General features: G+C 45.7%; 1 protein-coding gene across 3 annotated transcripts in view; it reads left to right on the top strand.

Annotated features, from left to right (window-relative positions):
* PSD (pleckstrin and Sec7 domain containing) overlaps window positions 1–23539 on the top strand; it is a gene marked incomplete at its 5' end in the record, with an annotated part of 111179 nt that overhangs the window by 69015 nt on the left and 18625 nt on the right. For all 3 annotated transcript variants that reach the window (XM_083440322.1, XM_083440321.1, XM_083440323.1), the window contains one exon: window positions 3572–3615. In XM_083440322.1, coding sequence (XP_083296448.1) covers window positions 3572–3615 — 44 coding nt within the window. The remainder of the gene's footprint in view (window positions 1–3571; window positions 3616–23539) is intronic.

Raw genomic sequence — 23539 nt, 5'->3', positions numbered from 1 at the left:
ATCCGGCCCCCGGGCCTTAGTTTGCCTACCCATGCCCTGGACCTCTCTCAGATGGGGCACAGCCACAGTTTCTGAACTGTCTTCAAAGGCAGCCCCACCTATAATGCATTTCCGTAGACAAGAAAAGTAAGGATATCCCTGTCCAGATAGGGACATAGCTTGGCCACCAGCCCAAGCTGATGGAAGGCCCTTCATGCTACCACATAAGCCTCAAGCGACAGTAATGGCTCCAGACGTGCCCCCAAGCTATGTACCTGCACCTTCAGAGGGGATGCAATCCAAGGAGAACAGGCCGTGCCTAAAAAAGCCAATGCAATTCTGGGCTGCATCAATAGGAGTATAGCATCTAGATCAAGGGAAGTAATAGTGCCACTGTATTCTGCTCTGGTCAGACCTCACCTGGAGTACTGTGTCCAGTTCTGGGCAGCACAGTTCAAGAAGGACACTGACAAACTGGAACGTGTCCAGAGGAGGGCAACCAAAATGGTCAAAGGCCTGGAAACGATGCCTTATGAGGAACGGCTAAGGGAGCTGGGCATGTTTAGCCTGGAGAAGAGGAGGTTAAGGGGTGATATGATAGCCATGTTCAAATATATAAAAGGATGTCACATAGAGGAGGGAGAAAGGTTGTTTTCTGCGGCTCCAGAGAAGCGGACGCGGAGCAATGGATCCAAACTACAAGAAAGAAGATTCCACCTAAACATTAGGAAGAACTTCCTGACAGTAAGAGCTGTTTGACAGTGGAATTTGCTGCCAAGGAGTGTGGTGGAGTCTCCTTCTTTGGAGGTCTTTAAGCAGAGGCTTGACAACCATATGTCAGGAGTGCTCTGATGGTGTTCCTGCTTGGCAGGGGGTTCGACTCGATGGCCCTTGTGGTCTCTTCCAACTCTATGATTCCATGATCTGTCCAGCTTAGGACCCCACACACTGACAGAACTCCAGCCTTACCTGAATTGAGCTTCAGATATCAGTCTAATACAGGCATCCCCAACCTTCGGCCCTCGAGATGTTTTGGACTACAGTTCCCATCATCCCTGACCACTGGTCCTGTTAGCTAGGGATCATGGGAGTTGTAGGCCAAAACATCTGGAAGGCGGCAGGCTGAGGATGCCTGGTCTAATACATCCACTGCCCTGGATATTAATAATGAAAAAATGTGGGCTGTCTTTTGTAACCTTTGGAAACATTTTTGTTCCCCTTTAAATGAAGCGGAGGAAAGCTTTTCATCACTTGTAGCATTTGGCAGGGTCGTTGGGGTTTCGAAACAGTTGCATTTGGAGAATCAATCCAGTCCGCAGACCCGCCAGCTGACCAGAGGGCTAGATCCAGCCCCCTAAATGGCGCTGAGGACCATCACTTCCAGTCCTATAATTATTCCCTCCAGTGCTTTTGGTGAGCCCACATAGAACAGATCTACCGTTTTTCCTGTATCTGGTAAAGTAGGTTTCTGGGGTGCATTGTTAGCAATATGCTGATGATAATACAGATTTTTTTTAATTAAATTTGTGACTTCTATAATCGGAGTAAACCTTCTTGAGATCTCTCTGTAAGCCTGCAATCTCCCAGTGTGGTATTGTGGTTAAGAGCGGTAGACTCGTAATCTGGTGAACCAGGTTCGCTTCCCCACTCCTCTACATGCAGCTGCTGGGTGACCTTGGGCTAGTCACACTTCTCTGAAGTCTCTCAGCCCCACTCACCTCATAGAGTGTTTGTTGTGGGGAGGAAGGGAAAGGAGAATGTTAGCCGCTTTGAGACTCCTTTGGGTAGTGATAAAGCAGGATATCAAATCCAAACTCCTCCTCCTCTTCTTCTTCCCTGTTAATGAGGGTAAACACTATAATTAGCAGCACAATTGTATGTACAAGGACCCTGGAGCAGGGCTGTCTTAAGCATATGCAGCGCTGGGGTGCAAAGATCTGCCTGGCACCCCCCCCCCCCAGGTTGCCCAGTCCCAGGCGCACAGGAGGGCCGAGCTGGCCAGCCGCCTAAGCGTCTCGCTGGTTCGGTCAGTGGCGTAGCATGGGCGGTGCAGGGGGGGCCGGCCGCACCGGGCGCAACATTGGGGGGGCGCGCTCGCACTCGCAGCTCTCTGCCCCTACCTGGCTCACTCTCTCTCACTGCAGTGCTGGCTGTGCAAATCCGATCCGAGCCGCCAGGTCGCCGCCCACTGTGGAGGGGAGGGTGCCAGGCGTGCGGTGCGGTGCGGAGAGAGAGCGAGGGACTATCTGGGGGAGGGACAGTGCAGCGGGGGGGGCACAAATTACTTGCCTTGCCCCGGGTTAGGGGGCGCAAATTACTTGCCTTGCCCCGGGTGCTGACAACCCACGCTACGCCACTGGGTTCGGTCACCCCCAAACTCACGGCACAGAGCCGCCCACAGCAGAAGAGCCTGTCGCAGTGCTCCGACCGATGGAGATTGAGACCCCAGACTCAACTCTCGGTCCCTGGACTCTCAGCCTGGCGCCCCTGGGAGCCCGGCGCCTGGGTGCCCCGCACCCCTAGCGCCTATGGGTAAGACAGCCCTGCCCTGGAGGAAAGTCTCTGTTTTCAGCGAAGCTTACTTTCACATAAGCACGTGCAAGATTGTGACACCACAGCTACGAATTCAATTCCCACTGATTGTGGAGGAGAAATTTTCAGTGCTGCTAACCCCTGGAAACTGCCTTTCTGGCTCCCGTAGCTTGTTTGCATCTGCTACTCATCTGTAGCATCATTTTGGATTGCGTATCTTTTATCTGAGCTTCTGTGATTAGTTTTTTTTTTTAAAAAATAACCTCTGGTCTTCCTGGAGGCAGTTGACCTTCCTGATTCCCCCCCTCCCCCACTTCAGCTCCCTTTTATCTAATCCCTTATTATCACCGTGTTGCACATTCTGAACAATTTTCACTCCCATGCATACGAACTGGGCTAGCGTTGGTTCTCGTTTCCAAGCACTTGACATCTCAAACTGGGCTGCATCCACTGCTTAGGATTAAATGCTGAGTTGCCTCTTACCGTTACTCTAAACATGAATGATATATGCATCTTAAGAACATTGGGCTGAGTTGTTGCACTAGTGGAAGCAAGCCCAAAAAGCCCTGCTAGTGAAGCGGGGACCTCCCCAAATCCCCTTGGAAGGGTCCGAGGACCCCCAGAACAGTGCACGGGGGGGGGGAGGAATTTGCTCTGTCTGGATTGGAAGCAGAAATGTTGGTGTTAAGTTGTGGGTGAACATATCAGACGACACAGCAATTCTTCAAACAGCTCTTGTTTATTCACAGGCCAGAACAGAACTGAACTGAAGGGTTCAGCCAGCCTGCTTTTATAGAGCTCCACTAGAATGCAACAGTAACCATTTTCTGTAACTATCCAATCACTGAACGTCACTTTCAATCCCTTATTTGCATATGTGGACCTGAGTGAAAACTATCTACAGTATCCCCCTGCTGGCCCAGGGTGAGAATTTCAGTACATAACAGTTGGTTCTGAGGGAGCACTGTCCCTGGCGCCTGGTTGAACTCCACTCATTTTTCTCTTTGTAATGACTCAGTTAAAATTCTGACGACACTTATACTTCTTTTTCTCTCCGCAGGCTTTGTATAGCTCCATCAAGAACGAAAAGCTACAGTGGGCTATGTGAGTACCTCTGCTTCTTTTTCCCTTTCTCTGAACAGCCTCTTGTTTTCTCCTCTTCCTTGATCTCTTGCTGTCATCATTATTTGTTCAGTTTTGATTGTATTTTTAATGTTTGTTGGAAGCCGCCCAGAGTGGCTGGGGAAACCCAGCCAGATGGGCGGGGTACAAATTATTATTATTATTATTATTATTATTATTATTATTATTATTATTTATTTGTATCCCACTCTTCATTCGTAGATCTCAGGGCGGTTCACAGCATAATATAAAGAACACAGAATGCATAATAAAAATAAGAATGAAAACAAGCCAATAATCTCCCCTCCCACAACAACATCTAAAAGGGCATCGGGTGTCAATCAGCAAAGGTCTGGCTGAAGAGGAACATTTTATATATATATATATAATAATATTTATTGCTTTTTGAACAATTTAAACACTACAAAACAAAACAAAAACAAAAAAGAACAATACAATACAACACAAAAACACTACACAACACTAACACATTAAACTAACAAAACCAAACAAAAACAATTTAAAACACTCAAACAATTTCAATATCTTATCTTTCATTCACTTATTTCACCGACCTCCTCCCACCTCCCTTTTTGTATTCCACTTCTGTCAATTGTTTCAGCAATTTCTTTTCCATCTTCCTCTATTTTCTGTCCTATAATTATCTTAACACATTCTAACCTTATTTTACCTTTAAAAATTCTATTGATCTATTTATACATAAATCCTTATAACATTTCTACTAAAGCCATATAACTTCATTCCAACAATCTTTTAACATTCATTGAAGAGGAACATTTTTGCCTGGCGCCTAAAGGTGTATAATGAAGGCCCATTCTCATGTTGCCACCCTCCAGACCTTTTGTGAAGGAGGCACCCGAAGGTGGGCCACAGATGATGATCGCTGGGTCTGGGAGGCGGTCCTTGAGGTATTGCAGTCCTGAGCCATTTACCTTCAGCATTTATAGCAGGAAAAAGGCGAGCTTGTCCTTAGAACGAAGCACGTGCAAGAAGTATGCTGCAGGCGCGTAACGTCCTGCCGGTATTAATTACAGAAATTGGTATTTGTCTTTCGGAGTTCTTGCATATCCACATCGCTCTCCTGCAAAAGACTGGGGGACGAGGAAGGGAAATGGTTTGTTGTAGACAGAAGGCTCACTGCAGTCCCATCACTTTCTTTCCATTGTCTGCAATGTTGCTGCATTCAGATGACACTCAATTCTGTCAATTACTTTTTTTTGCTTTTTGTGTGATCTTTTACACACTATGGAAGGCCACTTCCAGAGCCAGTGTGGTGTAGTGGTTAAGAGCGGTGGACTCGTAATCTGGTGAACCGGGTTCGCTTCCCTGCTCCTCCACATGCAGCTGCTGGCTGACCTTGGGCTAGTCACACTTCTCTGAAGTCTCTCAGCCCCACTCACCTCACAGAGGTGGGGGAGGAAGGGAAAGCAGAATGTTAGCTGCTTTGAGACTCCTTCAGGTAGTGATAAAGCAGGATATCAAATCCAAACTCCTCCTCGTCGTCGTCCTCTTCTTCTTCTTCTTCTTCTTCTTCTTCTTCTTCTTCTTCTTCTAAATTTACGGCTCACTTCTGTGTTAACTGCTTCCAGAAAGTGATGGGGAAACATCTACAACCCTGTTACCTTGGAAGATCACAGGAGCTTTCAGTTGTAACTTCCCTGTGGTTTAAACGATGATGCCACCCGCTACTCGCGTGACAAAATTTGGGGTGGTATTCCGGCAAATGGTTATTTCCTGCTGTCCAAAATTTCACATGCCCTGGTGGAAGCCACAGTTCCATAAAGCAAACAGGTACCTCAGTATAAAAGGAAAGTTAGAAATTGGGGTAGAGGTGCTAGCATTATAGCTAGTAAAACTAAATGCAATAAACGTCCCATCTGAATGCAGCCTGTGCCTTGATGGAAAACATTGATCTGTGTTAGACCAGCATAAAGGAGTCAAATTTTTATCTCGAGGACTATTCCTGCAACTCTAAACCACCTAGGCGGGTGCCTAGGGTTTCCTATTACTCGTTTTGGACCAAACTGAGGTGTCAGGCTGCTGTTTTTGTTGTTTTTAAATGAAAAGTAGCCATAGGAGGCTGCAGTCTTAAGCAGGCAATGAGTGAATGGGGAAGAGTTACTCAGTTCTTTTTTTCTGCTCAACATCCCTTCCCCACCCAATAATGTTTATTAAGTTTCTTACACATTTAACACATACTGTATATCGAATGAATCAAAAACAAAAATAAAAAACAGGAAAGAAATAGAACAAATAACAACAAAGAAATATAAAGAATACAGATTGATTAGTTAGTTTAACTTCCAACCTCATAAACATATTGCTTGACTTCCTCAAATCCTTCCCATCTGAATTTCCTAGTAACTGAATGTAGCAGATTTCCAATATCATTATTCAAAAACAATATTCTAATTATAATCAAATTTATTAACTTAGCATTCTTGATCTTATTCATTTACTTAAATCCTAATTTAATCCTAGGCCTAATCCCACCCAGCTTCTATTCTTCCCAAAGAGGGAAGAACTTTTCCTCTTCTGGGAGAGAAATAGCTGGAAAATTACCCCACCCACCAGTTCTCTCTTTAAGATTCCAGCCTTCTGCAGTTGCTTTTTGAGTGTTAAAAAAAATCAAACCGCACACCACAGTCCTTTTGTGGAAATTTAAATCTTGCATATAGGTTTGGTTGGCAATTAGTTAAGTCTTCGGAGCGCAAGTGTCTAATTTGTGGTGAATGTTTTGAGAAAGAAGTTTTGCCATTTACAAGAACTTAAGTCAGTTTCCATCGGGCATCGTTTAAAAGTGTGAAGCTGCCACATTGCGTTCTTCTTGGTCACTGTCTTCGGGAGTAAGTCCTTTGTTTTTGGTGGGAATCTCCAACTGTTCCAATGTAGTTAACTCAGTTTTGTAGGTCTGTGGCTTCAAAATATTGCCCAGATTAAACCAGAATAAAAGGTTAGTTAGGCTGACTATATTTTCTGCTGCTCAGTTCTGTGTTTGTGTTTTCTTCTTAAAATGGACATTTATTTAATTATTTTGGAAGCACCTGGAAGGGCACCAGTTTGGGAAAAGCTGTTCCACAGGATTTACGAGTACTTTAAAGAGTTGGGTAGACTCATGACTTACACCACGATCATCATTATTATTATTAAAGCTGTTTTTCTAGAAAAAGAGGTGCCGGAACTTACTATCAACACCTCCCTCGTTCTCTTAGAATGCCAATGGCGCCCACCTGAGAGGTGCCGCAATTGAGTTCTGGCAAGTTTCAGCTGAAAAAAACCCTAATGATGATTATTAAAAATAAAGATATAATTGACTTATTAATCACATTCTAAACAAACATCTCAAGGCGATGTACACTAAAGATAATGGAAGAGAGTTTAAAACTCATAAACAGCAAATATTTTTAAGATGAAGCTAAAACCATACAAAGTAGCCTTATCAAGATAAAGACCCATTTCTCAGACCCATTCCGAACAAAATGTCTCCAGAAAGCACCGATAGTGGGTGCCTATCCTATTTTGACGGGAATGCTATTCCATAGAACAAGGGGAGCAACACTAAAAGTCCTGCTCCAAGCTGCTGTGGAACGGGTTTCTGAGATCTTTGCTGGGGGTGGAATAGATGACCATTTGGGTCAATGATTAAGCTATTAAATATCATCAATAAAAACAACAACAAAAATGTCACGTGGTCAGTACTTAGTCACAACAACAAACTAATCATCCAGTATATATCATCTAAGGGAGGCGGGTGGCGCTGTGGGTAAAACCTCAGCGCCTAGGACTTGCCGATCGCATGGTTGGCGGTTCGAATCCCCGCGGCAGGGTGCGCTCCTGCCGTTCGGTCCCAGCTCCTGCCCACCTAGCAGTTCGAAAGCACCCCCGGGTGCAAGTAGATAAATAGGGACCGCTTACCAGCGGGAAGGTAAACGGCGTTCCGTGTGCTGCGCTGGCTCTCCAGATGCAGCTTGTCACGCTGGCCACGTGACCCGGAAGTGTCTGCGGACAGCGCTGGCTCCCGGCCTATAGAGTGAGATGAGCGCACAACCCTAGAGTCTGTCAAGACTGGCCCGTACGGGCAGGGGTACCTTTACCTTTATATATCATCCAAAACCAGTTTGAAGTCCATATAATTATATCAGTTTCATAATTTTTGACCTGGCAATATATTGCGAAACATGATGCATATGTGCTATGCAAAAATCACAATGTGGGAAAAGCCATGAAGCCAACCAATGCTTCTCTCGATTCCTACAGCCCCTGTTGACTCAGTTGCCTCAGCTCATCCCTGCCTCATGCAGGAGGCAGTGAATCACAAGAGCAGGCACTAGCCAAAATCACAATGCAGGGAAAACTGTGAAGCCAGCTAGTGCCTCTACATAAGGTAAAGGTAAAGGGACCCCTGACCATTAGGTCCAGTCGTGGCCGACTCTGGGGTTGCGGCGCTCATCTTGCTTTACTGGCCGATGGAGCCGGCGTACAGCTTCCGGGTCATGTGGCCAGCATGACTAAGCCGCTTCTGGCGAACCAGAGCAGCGCACGGAAACGCCATTTACCTTCCCACCAGAGAGGTACCTATTTATCTACTTGCGCTTTGAGGTGCTTTCGAACTGCTAGGTTGGCAGGAGCAGGGACCGAGCAACAGGAGCTCACCCCGTCGTGGGGATTCGAACCACTGACCTTCTGATCAGCAAGTCCTAGGCTCTGTGGTTTAACCCACAGCGCCACCCGCGTCCCCTAGTGCCTCTACATAGCTCCATCCTTATTTCAGACACTGTGATATATCTGTATAACGTGATGTTTAGCTGGTGATAGATTGCAAAGCTGAAAACCAGATCATGACCTACCCGGTACATCAAAAGAGAGCCTTCACTGAAGTTCTCAGTGGGCAGGCAGAATCATGTAGGCATCCCTCTTTAATACCCCATTCCCAGTCATTTAGAACTTTAAAGGTGTAAAAACACAGCCAACACTTTGAAAGGGGCTCAGAAATAAACTGGGGGCCAGTGAAAATTGGATTATTATATCAGTTTAATATGCCCAGGCTCCCATCAGCATTCTGGCAAAACAGCTTCTGCATCCGCTGCCGTTTCCAAACACATTCCAAGGCCCAGATCTGCTTTCTCCAGTTGCAGCTGGCTTCCGAGCTGACACTGGGCAAATGCACTCCATCAAAACGACACTCAACACCCTACCCTGCACTGGTTCCTACTAAGCAAAGGGACTTCTGTCTTGTCTGGATTAAGCCTCAATTTGGATCTAAAGTACAGTGGTGCCTCGCAAGACGAAATTAATTTGTTCCGCGAGTCTCTTCGTCTAGCGGTTTTTTCGTCCTGCGAAGCAACCCTATTAGCGGATTAGCGCTATTAGCGGTTTAGCGGCTATTAGCGGCTATTAAAGGCTTAAGGGATTAGCGGATTAGCTGCTAAAAGGCTATTAGCGGTTTAGCAGCTTAGAAAAAGGGGATGGGGAGTGGGGAAAAAATCTCAAGACTCGCAAGACATTTTCGTCTTGCGAAGCAAGCCCATAGGGAAATTCGTCCTGCGAAGCGCATTGAAAAACGAAAAACCCTTTCGTCTAGCGGGTTTTCCGTCTTGCGAGGCATTCGTCTTGCGGGGCACCACTGTAGTGGTTCTCAATTAGGAGTCCGGGGACCCCATCCCTTGCCTCCCCCAACTAATTTTTTGTCATTTTTGCATGGTAATATCACAAATGTTATGGTTGATTTAGCACTGTGTGATTTTTCAATAGGTGGGCCAAAATCGGTTTGGAAACCACACCTCAAGAACGGTTTTGACCCGACAATACAGTGGTACCTTGGGTTAAGAACTTAATTCATTCTGGAGGTCCATTCTTAACCTGAAACTGTTCTTAACCTGAGGTACCACTTTAGCTAATGGGGCCTCTCCTGCCACCGTGCCACTGCCACATGATTTCTGTTCTCATCCTGAAGCAAAGTTCTTAACCCGAGGTACTATTTCTGGGTTAGCATAGTCTGTAACCTGAAGCCTCTGTAACCCAAGGTACCACTGTATATCGCTCCCCGCGCAAGGGAGAACAAGGCAGCCAATTTCAAGGCATTGCCGGTACTGCAGGGTGATCTCAGCCCATAACGCTGCTGATCTGAGCTGCCTGCCCTCACGTTGAGGGAAAACAGGGCAGCCAGTTGCGAGGCGCTGCCTTCCTCTCACACTGACCTGATGGACAACAGGGCAGCCAGGCGCCCACACTTCAGGGCACCGTGGCACTACCTTCCCCTGGCACTGGGGTGGAGCAGCTTTTCTCAGCAGGAAAGCAGCAGCAGCCACAGTGGACGTGCCTCTTCCGTGGCTGCCAGCCACTAAAACCATGTAGAGGAGGTGACTCTGCTTCCTTTCCTCCCCCTATACACCCGATCTTCATGGCTGCTGCTTAAGAAGAAGAAGAAGAGAGTTTGGATTTGATATCCCGCCTTTCACTCCCTTTAAGGAGTCTCAAAGCGGCTCACATTCTCCTTTCCCTTCCTCCCCCACAACAAACACTCTGTGAGGTGAGTGGGGCTGAGAGACTTCACAGAAGTGTGATTAGCCCAAGGTCACCCAGCAGCTGCATGTGGAGGAGCGGGGAAGCAAACCCGGTTCCCCAGATTACGAGACTACCGCTCTTAACCACTACACCACACTGGCTCTCAGCCATTATTATTATTATTATTATTATTATTATTATTAATAAATTTTATTTATATCCCGCCCTCCCCAGCCGAAGCCAGGCTCAGAGCGGCTAACCACAGTAAAAATAACACAGTACATTAAATCACAATCAATTAATTGAAATACATTCTAAAATCAATTCATTCTGAAATCAATTCAAAATCAAATGAATGGCAACCATTGGGCTAGAATGCTATGAGGATTACGGAAGGAAGGGGTCAGACTGCACCTTGGCCAAAGGCCTGGTGGAACATCTCCGTCTTGCAGGCCCTGAGGAAAGATGTCAAGTCCCGCAGGGCCCTAGTCTCTTGTGACAGAGTGTTCCACCAGATTGGGGCCACGGCTGAAAAAGCCCTGCCTCTGGTTGAGGCCAGCCTAACCTCCCTGTGGCCCGGGACCTCCAAGATGTTTTTATTTGAAGACCATAAGGTCCTCCATGGGTCATACCAGGAGAGACTCGAGGGGTGCCATCAGCAAACCGCCCGGCGGCAGCACTACACGTGCATGTGCCACCAGGCAGTTTGCCCCAACACCCCGCACCAGGTTAGCCTTCCTTCACCCCTACTCCTGATCTCCAATTTCAGTCATCATGATATATATCACGATGTTTAGCTGCTGATATACCACAATGTTGAAAACCAGATATCGTTCAGATTTTCTTATTTTTTAGTATACCTAAAATCCTTTGCTTATTAGGGGCTACCCCACGTTTTGTTCAAAAAATTGCTTTGCAGAGGTAACTACCATAGAGCTATCAAATTTTTCAAAAGTAGGGGGTCCATGGCTTGGCTTTTGAAAAATAGGAGATCCTACATAATTGGGAACCACTGATCTAAAGTATTATATTCTGCTCTCGAAAGTAAATGTTGAATCATAGAACTGTAGAGTTGAAAGGGACCCTGAGGGACATCTAGTCCAACCCCCTGGAATGCAGGAAATCTCAACTCAAAGCATCCATGACAAATGAATCTCCTTGAAGGGAGATGTTTCTACTTTCATCTTCCCAGACTTAAGGATCTACAATATGAAACTCCACAACTGAAAATAAAGTAACCCCAAGAAGGCATTGATTTCCATCTCGGTGCTAATTTGGGCATGAATTATACAGTTCCCGTTTGATAGTGTGTTTTTGAATCTAGTTACGTTATAACAAATCCAAAAGGAACAAAGAGGTAATAAGACAAAATAGATGTATTTTTTTCATCCAGTCCCATTCCTGCAGTGTTGTTGACATTGGGAGGGTTGGTTTTTCAAGCCAACTTTAAATGTCTGTATTTTTATTTTTAATACCATTGCAAAATGTGTCATCCTAGAACACTTCGTTTCCGCTGCATACTATATAGAATCTTCATTTATTTGGCACTAAGAGATGACTTTCAGACGTAAGGTATAACCCCGATGAGCAGAATAGGACCCAGTGGCATAGCGTGGGGGGTGCAGGGGGGCCCGGGCGCAACATCTGGGGCTTAGAGTTAGAGGGCGCAAATCCACAGGTTAGGGGGCGCAAATCCACGGGTTAGGGGGCGCAAATTACTTGCCTTGCCCCGGGTGCTGACAACCCACGCTACACCACTGATAGGACCTGCTTTTGAGTGTGCTCTGATTTATTATTGCCTTTGGATAATAGCTGGTGGTTCTATAGGTCTGTTGATGTAGTTGATTTACCGGTACTTTTTTGCTCTCCTGCAAACCGGCTAGCTTATTCATTTGATATATACCTTGCCTTTCGAACGAATGATTCTCGGCAGCTTACAATCAGTTGTAATAATGTACATGTACACACACACACACAAAATATATATCATTCCAATTTTTTAGTATATGTGCTGCCCAGTTGAGCACACAAATGTGTGTGTGTGTGTGTGAGCGCACAAAGACACGCAGACCCCCAAACCCACACAACTGAACAGTCCTTGGTTCCCTGACCGATTAATGAGCCAAAACATGCTTTTTTCAGTTCTGCCATCCCAGAGCATCAAATAATTTGTCTGCCTAATTACATTTTCCCAAAATGCTAGGTAACTCCTACTAAATTGTGGTGCCCTACTTAGATAATTCTCTCTCCGGAGAGGCCCGTCTGGTACCCACTTTGCTATCTTTTGGGCACCAGGTTTTTAATTAGCAATAACCGCTTTCTTTTCCCAGGCATTCACTGTTTAACTGTGATGATGTTACTGCTGCCCAGTTTTTATCCACTATTTTAGTGCTTTTAAAACTTGTTACTCAGGTGTGTTGTTTGTTTTTCTGAAGGAGAATTAAGTTGCCTTGAAAATTTCTATGGAAGGGTGGCATAGAATTTTTAAAGAATATATAAAACTTAGCAATATTCTTTGATTTTGGCTGAGGCACACGAATGATAGATGTCTTCTAACCTCAGACTTGGCAAATAATGCAAATGCTGCTGTTTGATATTTCTGCACAAGTATAATATCCCCCTTTTCTCTTTTTAAATATTTTGCTATTGTGATCCTTTTTGTTTATACTTAAAAGCAATGTGTGGTTTTTTCTGGGGGTACGCAGGGGTATGCATACCCCTAAACATTTTGTGAATCTTTGTACTTTTGTCCGTTTACTGTATTTATTTCCCCCAATTTGAACTATAAAATGGTGATTTCCTTGAGTCAAAAGAAGAGTACCCCTAAACATTTTTAAGGGGGAAAAGCGCTGCTTAAAAGTATTTGTTGTTGTTGTTGTTTAGTTGTTTAGTTGTTTAGTTGTTTAGTCGTGTCTGACTCTTCATGACCCAATGGACCAGAGCACGCCAGGCACTCCTGTCTTCCACTGCCTCCCGCAGTTTGGTCAAACTCATGCTGGTAGCTTCGAGAACACTGTCCAACCATCTCGTCCTCTGTCGTCCCCTTCTCCTTCTGCCCTCCATCTTTCCCAACATCAGGGTCTTTTCCAGGGAGTCTTCTCTTCTCATGAGGTGGCCAAAGTATTGGAGCCTCAGCTTCAGGATCTGCCCTTCCAGTGAGCACTCAGGGCTGATTTCCTTAAGAATGGAGAGGTTTGATCTTCTTGCAGTCCATGGGACTCTCAAGAGTCTCCTCCAGCACCATAATTCAAAAGCATCAATTCTTCGGCGATCAGCCTTCTTTACGGTCCAGCTCTCACTTCTAAACATCACTACTGGGAAAACCATAGCTTTAACTATACGGACCTTCGTTGGCAAAAGTATAACTATACTTTTAGCAACAACAACCCACTCTTCACCCCGAGGTCTCAGAGCAGGTTGCAGCATTAAAACATTATATTAAAAACAGTTTAAAGCAACATATAATCTCAAAAATACACGTCTCAAGTGTTGCAAACGTTTACAAGAGACACAGATGCTACAGCTTCTCCAATATTTACTAATGAACCTGTAATGTAAAGGGATGAGAGCCAGTGTGGTGTAGTGGTTAAGAGCGGTAGTCTCATAATCTGGTGAACCGGGTTCGCGTCTCCGCTCCTCCACATGCAGCTGCTGGGTGACCTTGGGCCAGTCACACTTCTCTGAAGTCTCTCAGCCCCAGTCACCTCACAGAGTGTTTGTTGTGGGGGAGGAAGGGAAAGGAGATTGTTAGCCACTTTGAGACTCCTTAAAGGGAGTGAAAGGCGGGATATCAAATCCAAACTCCTCCTCTTCTTCTTCTTCTTCTTCTTCTTCTTCTTCTTCTTGGATGGCAGTGGGGTGGCCAGGTGAAAAAGAGAAAACAGGGCTCCTGCAGCTATAATAACTGCATGTAAGAGAGAATTTTATCAGGTGTAGCTTGTAGTTCAAGGAACACTTTCTGTGAACTACAACTTCTTCTACCCAACTTCTGAAGGTGCAGAAGTCCTGGCCTCCCTCTCTCTCTTTTTCTCACCTGGCCACCCTAGGGGGCGGTGTGGTATAAGACTTAGAGGGTTTCACAGGGACTTCCTTTTATCTTGATGAATGCCGCAAAACTTTGTGACTGTCCCATTAATGCACGACTGTGTGACTATGTCATCTGAATTTGTGTTTCATCACGCACAACAACTGTGTCGGTCATCTGTAGAAGTCAATATTGCTGCTTTAGATCTTATCACAAGCCACCTCTGCTTAAATCCAGTGGCGTAGCGTGTGGAGTGCAGGGGGGGGCCAGCCGCACCGGGCGCAACATCTGGGGATTAGGGTTAGGGGGCGCAAATCCACGGGTTAGGGGGTGCAAATTACTTGCCTTGCCCCGGGTGCTGACAACCCACGCTACACCACTGCTTAAATCTAACCGAGGCTGAAAAGGAAACCCCACTTGCAGTGATTTCATTTAATAAATTACCATATGCATTTATGTTCTGTCTTTGCTATCAACAGAATGGGGCGGATATCACCCCCGCCCAGAATACAACCATACTTTAAAAAAGATTTTTATTAGGGTTCCTCAACAGTATTTTTTTAGTGTAACATTTTGGATCACAACGTACATCAGAGCTTTCCAAACTGTGTGTCGCGACACAATTAGTGTATCGGTTGCAGTGTGTAGGTGTGTTGCGCGAATGCACCTCGTGCTCCTCCCAGGGCTGGAAAGAGTTTAGTTTAACTTCTGTTTTTGCTAGTAAAACTGAATTTCTGTGTCGCGAAATGATGCGTGTCTTTAAAAATGTGTCACCAACGTGAAAAGTTTGGAAAGCTGGCGTACAGTGCATTTCTATGTGATGTCTCTGCAGTGGGATTAATACGATAGCAGCGTTTCAGTTATTATATCTGATTCTGAAACTCCGAGAGAGGCAAAGAAGGAATTTCGGCAGAAGGAACAGCTAGGCAGAATTAAGGAGATTGGAGAGAAAATTCAGACTGGTTCAGCTCAGTAGGTAGAGAAGAGAAGAAAACAAGCAGCTGAACTGAGCCATGATGCTTGATGACGTTGCTTGGGAATTGATGGTGGTGCAGATATCGTGTTTTTGATGCCACTCAGGATGCTAGGAGACCTAATTGCATAACTGCATCCTCCAACTGCCACCTTCAATGCTTCATTCAGAAAGTAGATCTGCAAAAGGGTCTGACTGGAGACCATTGTCTTCCAGTACGTGGAAGCTCCAGAGATCAGTACGATGAAAACTGTAGGAGCCTTTCTTGACAGGGCTCAGGGGCAATAGCTAAATGCTAACAAAATGCAAAATGATGCAAGTAAGCTTCAGTCACATCTAGGAAAGGGGGAGGGCATGGGACCAGATCCAAGTAGAGTGGAAACAGTAGAACAGGAAGGAGATGGGAATAGGGATGGTGACATTCCTCTTGAGCTCCTTGGGGACCATTTCTGCTGGAGAACAGAAGGTGCTGGTGGTCTAGAACATAGCTGTCAACCTTCCCTTTTTTTGCAGGAAATTCCCTTATTCCAGCACCGTTTCCCGCTGCTTCCCGCTGCTATCCCGGATTGTTAGATATCCCGTAGACTCTCCCCGGGACAGGTGATCCCTTATCTTGTAAACGCTTGCAACACTTGAGATGTGTATTTTTGAGATTATTTGAAAATAAGGGATCAGCAGTCTCGAAAATAAGGGATCAGTATTTTCGAGACTGCTGATCCCTTATTTTCAAATCTAAAAGTTGACAGCTATGGTCTAGAACCAATAGTTGGTGAGCATACTCAGATTCCTGGACCCTCATCTCAGCCAGAGAAGGAAGCCAGCACATCAGTGGTACCTTGTTTCTCGAACTTAATCCATTCCGGGAGTCTATCCGACTCCCGAAACCGTTCGAAAACCAAGGCACGGATTCCGATTGGCTGTAGGAGCTTCCTGCACTCAATCAGAAGCCGTGTCGGACGTTTGGCTTCTGAAAAGCATTCGCAAATCGGAACACTTCCGGGTTTGCAGCGTCCGGGAGCCGATTTGTTTGGGAGCCAAGCCATTTGGGAACCAAGGTATGTTGGCCAACACGGCCATAGGGGCAAAGTGAAACTGTTACACACTTCAGTTAAGAGAGCCGTTTCAAGCCCAAAAGAATGGAAGGAGCATTACAGGGTGAACAGGAACATCGCCAGCTCTGTGCGACCTCCTTTTCTGTGTATTGAGAAGATGTGTTGTATCGATGAACAGTGCTTCTCCTTAAGTGCAGTCCAGGCTCCCCCTTTCTTCCCTTGGACTAACAAGGATTGGGCCTGTGTTTCCGAATCCCGGTCCATAAACCAGCTGCCCGGCTAGCTCAGTCGGTAGAGCATGAGACTCTTAATTTCAGGGTCGTGGGTTCGAGCCCCACGTTGGGCGGATATTTGGGACGCGGGTGGCGCTGTGGGTTAAGCCACAGAGCCTAGGACTTGCTGTTCAGAAGGTCAGCGGTTCGAATCCCCACGACAGGGTGAGCTCCCTTTGCTCAGACCCTGCTCCTGCCAACCTAGCAGTTCGAAAGCACGAAGTGCAAGTAGATAAATAGGTACCACTCCGGCAGGAAGGTAAACGGTGTTTCCGTGTGTTGCTCTGGTTGGCCAAAGCGGCTTAGTCATGCTGGCCACATGACCCAGAAGCTGTACGCCGGCTCCCTCGGCCAGTAAAGCGAGATGAGCGCCGCAACCCCAGAGTCGGTCACGACTGGACCTAATGGTCAGGGCTCCCTTTACCTTTACCTTCCGAATCCCAGCAATGGGCTGTGTGACATGATCAGCACCTGCCAGGAGAACAGGGAGGAGAAACGCCTGCTAGCCTGCAGCGCAGCCGAAACGGGTGCAAAGCGACACGTTTGGCAAGATGGGAAGGTTTGGATCTCGTCGTGATCATCTGACATGGAACGGATCTCTTGTCTTCTGCCAAGTCATGCCGTTCGCATCCTGTTCCCCACGGCCGCTCCCCTCTCCTGCGCAGTGTTAACTCGTGCATAGAAATGAGTTACTCCCACGATAGCTAGCCTTACTTCTGCGCTGGGGGCTGCCTCCCGCTCGGTTCGCAGCAAGAAGGGGCTTTTCTTCCAAGGCTGTGCAGCTGCTGGGGGCTGGGGCAGACCAATTGCTTTCCAATCTTCATCCCTACAATTCCAGGTGAGGGAGCCAGATTAGGAATGGCGCCGAGGGGGAGTGAGACTCATCACTCTAATGCTCAAAACATTAGAAAGATCTGTCTTCTCTTATTATTCATCATTGATGACTAGGCCAATGGTTATTTGCATGACTGCCCCAATATAGTCACTCAGAGTTCATCGGAATTTCCGTAGCAAATCTCGTATTTCTTCCTCTTTCCAGAAATGCGGGGGGGGGGGGGGGGAGGGGCACTACTAGATATCTTTCATTTGCTCTGATGGTAGGCATTTCTTTAAGGTTATTTCCCCCCCACTTACCATATAATTTACTAGCTGATGGAAAGGAGTTTACATACCCTGAAAGTCTCAAAGTGAGTCATTTCGGAAGATTGTTAAGACAATATAGAAAGTAAGAGTGAACTGGGTTTCTTTTCATGTTTAAATCAGATTATCAGTGTGTCCCTTTCCTTCCATTTACAAACCTGGGGAATTCACATGCAGTTTTTCACGTCGCTCTCCAAAACACCCGCACATCCTCCCTGCCCAAGTAAGGAACTGCAAAACAGCAGTCCTGCCTGCGATGTAACCTTGTTCACCCTAAGTACCACCTGCCTCCAGGTATTCTGATCTCCCCCCCCCAAATAATATTTATTAAGTTTCCAACAAATTAAACACAACACTGCAAAAGACCAAAAAAGAAAAAAAATACAATACAAAACAATACATAATAAAAAACCATAATAAAAGAAACAAAACACAAAAAACAAACATAATAAAAGAAACAAACAAAACAATTTCAATTTCAACATCTTATCTTTCTTTCCCTTATTTCCTCAACCTCCTCACACCTCCCTTTTTGTATTCCACTTCTATTAATTGTTCCAGCAATTCCTTTCCATCTTCCTCTGTTTTCTATCCTATAATTGTCTTAACACATTCTAACCATATTTTTACCTTTAATGCTCAATTAATCTATTTATACTTAATTCCACTTCCTGTCCATCTTCCCCTATTTTCTATCCTGTAATTATCTTAACACATTTTAACCTTATTTTCCTTTGATACTCTATTAATCTATTTATACTTAATTCCTTATAACATTTCTACTGAAGCCATATAACTTCATTCCAACGTTCTTCTAACATTCATTAATTTTACAATATTTCTATAAATATTCTTTAAACTTTTCCCAGTCTTCTTCCACCGACTCTTCTCCCTGGTCTCGGATCTTGCCAGTCTTTTCCACCAATTCATCTAGTCCATCAACTTCATCTGCCATTATCCAGCACTTCTGTGCTTCCAGGAGACAACCATTCTCTCAGCCAGCAAAAAGCAGATGGTTCACAACAAAATTTAGGGGTCTGACAGGGCAGGTCCACCTCCTTCTTTAGCATCCGTCAATATCTTAAGTTTCACTCAAGGCTTCCTGCCCTGCCAAACAACTCCAAAAACATCCCTCTGCCCAGGTATTCTGATCAATTAGAAAGGAGCAGGAGTGGTTCCTCTCCCTTGAAGTCAGAACTAGAGTAGATGCGTTTGGAACACATTTGAAGTGTTCCCCCTACAAAGTTTTGTTTGATTTTGGACTATTTGGTAGTATTCAACACCCATCCCGCTCAGAGTGGAAGTTAATAGACACATCTAACTCAGGTCCATTCATTTTCATAGTTCTACTCTGAGTAAATTCAACCCACTAAGTCTGGGACCAGGATGAAACGGTTGTGTTGTCAATTTCGCCTTCATACGTGGAACTAAGAATCTGCATATGTGAGGCAGTGCTTAGAAGGGTGATGGAGAGCAAGGCAGTGAATCTGAAATCTCTGAAGCAGGTTCCAGGAGAGTCGCAACTTGCACTGGAGAGAAAAGAAGTAGAGTAGATAGCAAAATGGAGGTCCCTTGCTGAGACATGTTCGCTCTGAGTGCAGCGAAGTAAGCATTTGGATCAAACCCCTTAGGTTTGAGTTTATCTGGGTCCATTGCCTCTGGCAAGGTATAGGAAGTGTGGAAAAGTCAGGGCTGCATCTGCAGTCAATTCCAAGGCCTGGAATTTGCCCCTTTGTGATATTACTGTGCTGCTGGACTTAAAAATAGTTTTATTCAGGGCTTCTTTTTTTCAGCCGGAACTCACAGGAACTCAGTTCTGGCATCTCTCAGGCGGGCACCATTTTTACTCCTTTCCCCTTCCTTCATTACTTTATGTTTTACACTAGTGCTAAACCTTGCCATTTTTCAGTTAGTTAATCTTTTATTATTTATTCGCTTGAAAAATTTATGTTCTGCCATTCCTTTAAGAAGCTCAAGGTGGCATGTGAAGTGATTTAAAGACCAGGGACAGTAAAAACAAGAAATAGGAAAATACGACAGCAAGCAGGTACTGTGGTACCTCGGGTTAAGAACTTAATTCGTTCTGGAGGTCTGTTCTTAACCTGAAACTGTTCTTAACCTGAAGCACCACTTTAGCAAATGGGGCCTCCTGCTGCCGCCACGCCGTCGCTGCTGGTGTTCTCATCCTGAAGCAAAGTTCTTAACCCGAGGTACTATTTCTGGGTTAACGGAGGTTGGCAGTTCGATTCACCGTAACGGGGTGAGCTCTGTCCCAGCTCTTGCCAACCTAGCAGTTCAAAAGCATGCCAGTGCAAGTAGATAAATAGGAAGGTCAACTGCATTTCCGTGTGGTCTGGCACTTGGCATGGTGTCCCCTTGCGCCAGAAGTGGTTTAGTCTTGCTGGCCCCATGACCCGGAAAACTGTGGACAAACGCCGGCTCCCTTGGCCTGGAAAGCGAGATGAGTGCCGCAACCCCATAGTCGCCTTTGACTGGACTTAACCATCCAGGGGTCCTTTACCTTTCACCTTTTACAATTCTATGATTCTAACAGGTTCATTGGTGTATAACCAATGAACTATGATTTGAAGGCATGGATCCTTGAAATGGCGGGTGGTTGGTCCAGACCATGCTGGTGTTTCTCAGGCTGCTCTCCGGAGGAAATAAGAGCACACTTCCTGCGGCTGCCGCCAAAGATACCGGCAGAGAGAAAGCCTTAGAAGCGCCAAGGTGATTACCCCACAGTTCATGTAAACCATGGATACATAGTGAGGGGTTTCAATACAGTCCTAAAATGATGAGAGGGCACTCTTCCTTATACTGCTACCAATATGTTTCCAAGCCAATTCAAGGTGCTGTCTATAAAACATAAAGCCATTAAGTGGTCTGAGTCTTGCATATCGCAGAGAGCACTTGCAGAACTCCCCATAACGTGAGATTAGCTGGGGCAGCCATGCTTTTGGATCTATTCTGAAGGATCTGAAGGAAGCCCTGTTTAGGGAGGTTTTTAATGTTTTACCGCTTTATTATTATTATTCTGTTGGGAGCTGCCCAGAGTGGCTGGGGAAATCCAGCCAGATGGGCGGGGTATAAGTAATAAATTATTATTATTATTACTATTGTACAGTGGTACCTCTGGTTACGTACTTAATTCGTTCCGGAGGTGCATTCTTAATCTGAAACTGTTCTTAACCTGAAGCACCACTTTAGCTAATGGGGCTTTCCGCTGCCACCGTGCCACTGCCACACAATTTCTGTTCTCATCCTGAAGCAAAATTCTTAACCCGAGGTACTATTTCCGGGTTAGCGGAGTCTGTAACCTGAAGCGTATGTAACCTGAAGCGTATGTAACCCGAGGTACCACTGTACTTGAATGTGGTTTCTACTAACACGCTTAGCATTTTGTAAAGGTTATTAGATTGTGAACCTGTGGGTAACAGGCTTAGTTGTTGTTTTTTAACTTCTATATAGCTTTTTGTTTTTTTTAGTTCCATATTATTTACTTTATCCTTTTGTTACATTTATGTGCTGCCTTCCATCCATCATGGAACCCAAAACATCCCATATTTGGTATAAATAATAGAGTTTTTAAAATATTATTATTAGTGTTAGTATTGATTGCCGCCATCCAATGAATCGCAGAAGCCGTCAGACCTAGCGATTTGGGCCCTGTGCTCTGTTTTAGTTCCCTCAGAAGCAAAAGCTGCGCTGGAAGGTGAGCTTGGGACAGGATCCATTGGGGGGGCAAGGGCCAAACAGAGTGCCCTTCACTCTGGCATTTGCTCTCCGCCAACCTGAAGTGACGTGGGCTGTGCTAGCTTTCTCATCTGCCCACTTGGCTTCCCTCCCCACCGACTTGTTCAATGGATTTGCCGGAATTAATCATCTTGGTTTGCAACCCTGGCGCCAAGCCAGCATCGCCGAGGCTGTCGCCATGGAGACAGCTCGGCTTGGGCTTGATGCATTTAAGCCTGAGTTGTGTTTGTGAGGGAAAATGCAGCGTGCCAACTTCCCTCTGCCCTGGCGCGGTGTGGAGCCAGTACCGAGGCGTGATTCACAAGGCAGACGGCGCGTGAGACCCGTCACTTGTCCCCAACCCTGAAGGGATGTGTCACTGTGTGCGCACACCCCAGCCTGCTTTCGGGTCCTTTTCCATGTGGTGTGCCTTTGTGGGCGGGGTGGGGTGGGGAGACAGAATCGACTCTCATCTCTCCGTTCGTGGCCAGGTTTTTGTCCGTGCCGCCTCCCTCTGTATCTGCGAATCTCTCTCTCTTTTTTCTGTAGAGGTCCCTTTGATGCTTGGGGAGCTGCAAGGCCTTTCTGCATTAAAAGATGCGCAGAGCGCCAGCTTTATTTTGAGATAAGAGGCAGGTCTTCGCCAAGGCTGCAGAAGCAGCAGATTCTGCTGAAGGATGCTGGGAAATAAGGCAGAGGAGCGACAGGTCATTCGCACTTAACCTAGCTCCTGTTCTTCACTGCAGCTTAGAATCATAGAATAGAATCATAGAGTTGGAAGAGACCACAAGGGCCATCGAGTCCAACCCCCTGCCAAGCAGGAAACACCATCAGAGCACTCCTGACATATGGTTGTCAAGCCTCTGCTTAAAGACCTCCAAAGAAGGAGACTCCACCACACTCCTTGGCAGCAAATTCCACTGTCAAACAGCTCTTACTGTCAGGAAGTTCTTCCTAATGTTTAGGTGGAAACTTCTTTCTTGTAGTTTGGATCCATTGCTCCGTGTCCGCTTCTCTGGAGCAGCAGAAAACAACCTTTCTCCCTCCTCTATGTGACATCCTTTTATATATTTGAACATGGCTATCATATCACCCCTTAACCTCCTCTTCTCCAGGCTAAACATGCCCAGCTCCCTTAGCCGTTCCTCATAAGGCATCGTTTCCAGGCCTTTGACCATTTTGGTTGCCCTCCTCTGGACACGTTCCAGTTTGTCAGTGTCCTTCTTGAACTGTGGTGCCCAGAACTGGACACAGTACTCCAGGTGAGGTCTGACCAGAGCAGAATACAGTGGCACTATTACTTCCCTTGATCTAGATGCTATACTCCTATTGATGCAGCCCAGAATTGCATTGGCTTTTTTAGCTGCCGCGTCACACTGTTGGCTCATGTCAAGTTTGTGGTCAACCAAGACTCCTAGATCCTTTTCACATGTACTGCTCTCAAGCCAGGTGTCATCCATCTTGTATTTGTGCCTCTCATTTTTTTTGCCCAAGTGCAATACTTTACATTTCTCCCTGTTAAAATTCATCTTGTTTGTTTTGGCCCAGTTCTCTAATCTGTCAAGGTCGTTTTGAAGTGTTATCCTGTCCTCTGGGGTGTTAGCCACCCCTCCCAGTTTGGTGTCATCTGCAAATTTGATCAGGATGCTCTTGAGCTACTCAAGTCTGTGCCTCTGAGGCCTTTATGACCCCAAGATTATATTTCAACAAAGCTGGGGACTGATAGCAAGGATAACCCAAACTCCTCCCGAGCCGTAACCATACTGTGGGCTGTGTGCAGATGATAGCTTAGTAGAATATTGTGGGGGAAACGAAAGACAATAGATGATTGATGGCTCGATTGACTGATTAGATGGATAATCCTGATAGGTTTATTATGTTCAGGGAATCATAAAATTGAGTGAAATATACTCAGAGTCGAGAGTGGATTTCATGCTCTTTGTTCAGCTCATAGTGGTGAGGAGGAATTAACGTTTCCCCCAAAATATCTGCTTTATATACATTATTTACACAATGGGCCACACGTGATTGGCTAATTCCGGGATTCTCCTTTAGGCCAATCAGGTTGTGGATTCACTTCCACCTGGAGCTGGATTGGGTGGCTCCTGCGGACCAGTCATACTGCTGCATTGTTCTAGGACCAATCATACTGCTGCCTTTTGGATCCTATTGTTCTAGGACCAAT

Source organism: Podarcis tiliguerta (genome assembly GCF_965153285.1).
Source record: "Podarcis tiliguerta genome assembly, chromosome: 5".
NCBI lineage: Eukaryota > Metazoa > Chordata > Lepidosauria > Squamata > Lacertidae > Podarcis > Podarcis tiliguerta.
This window is presented reverse-complemented; position numbering and strand designations above follow the sequence as displayed.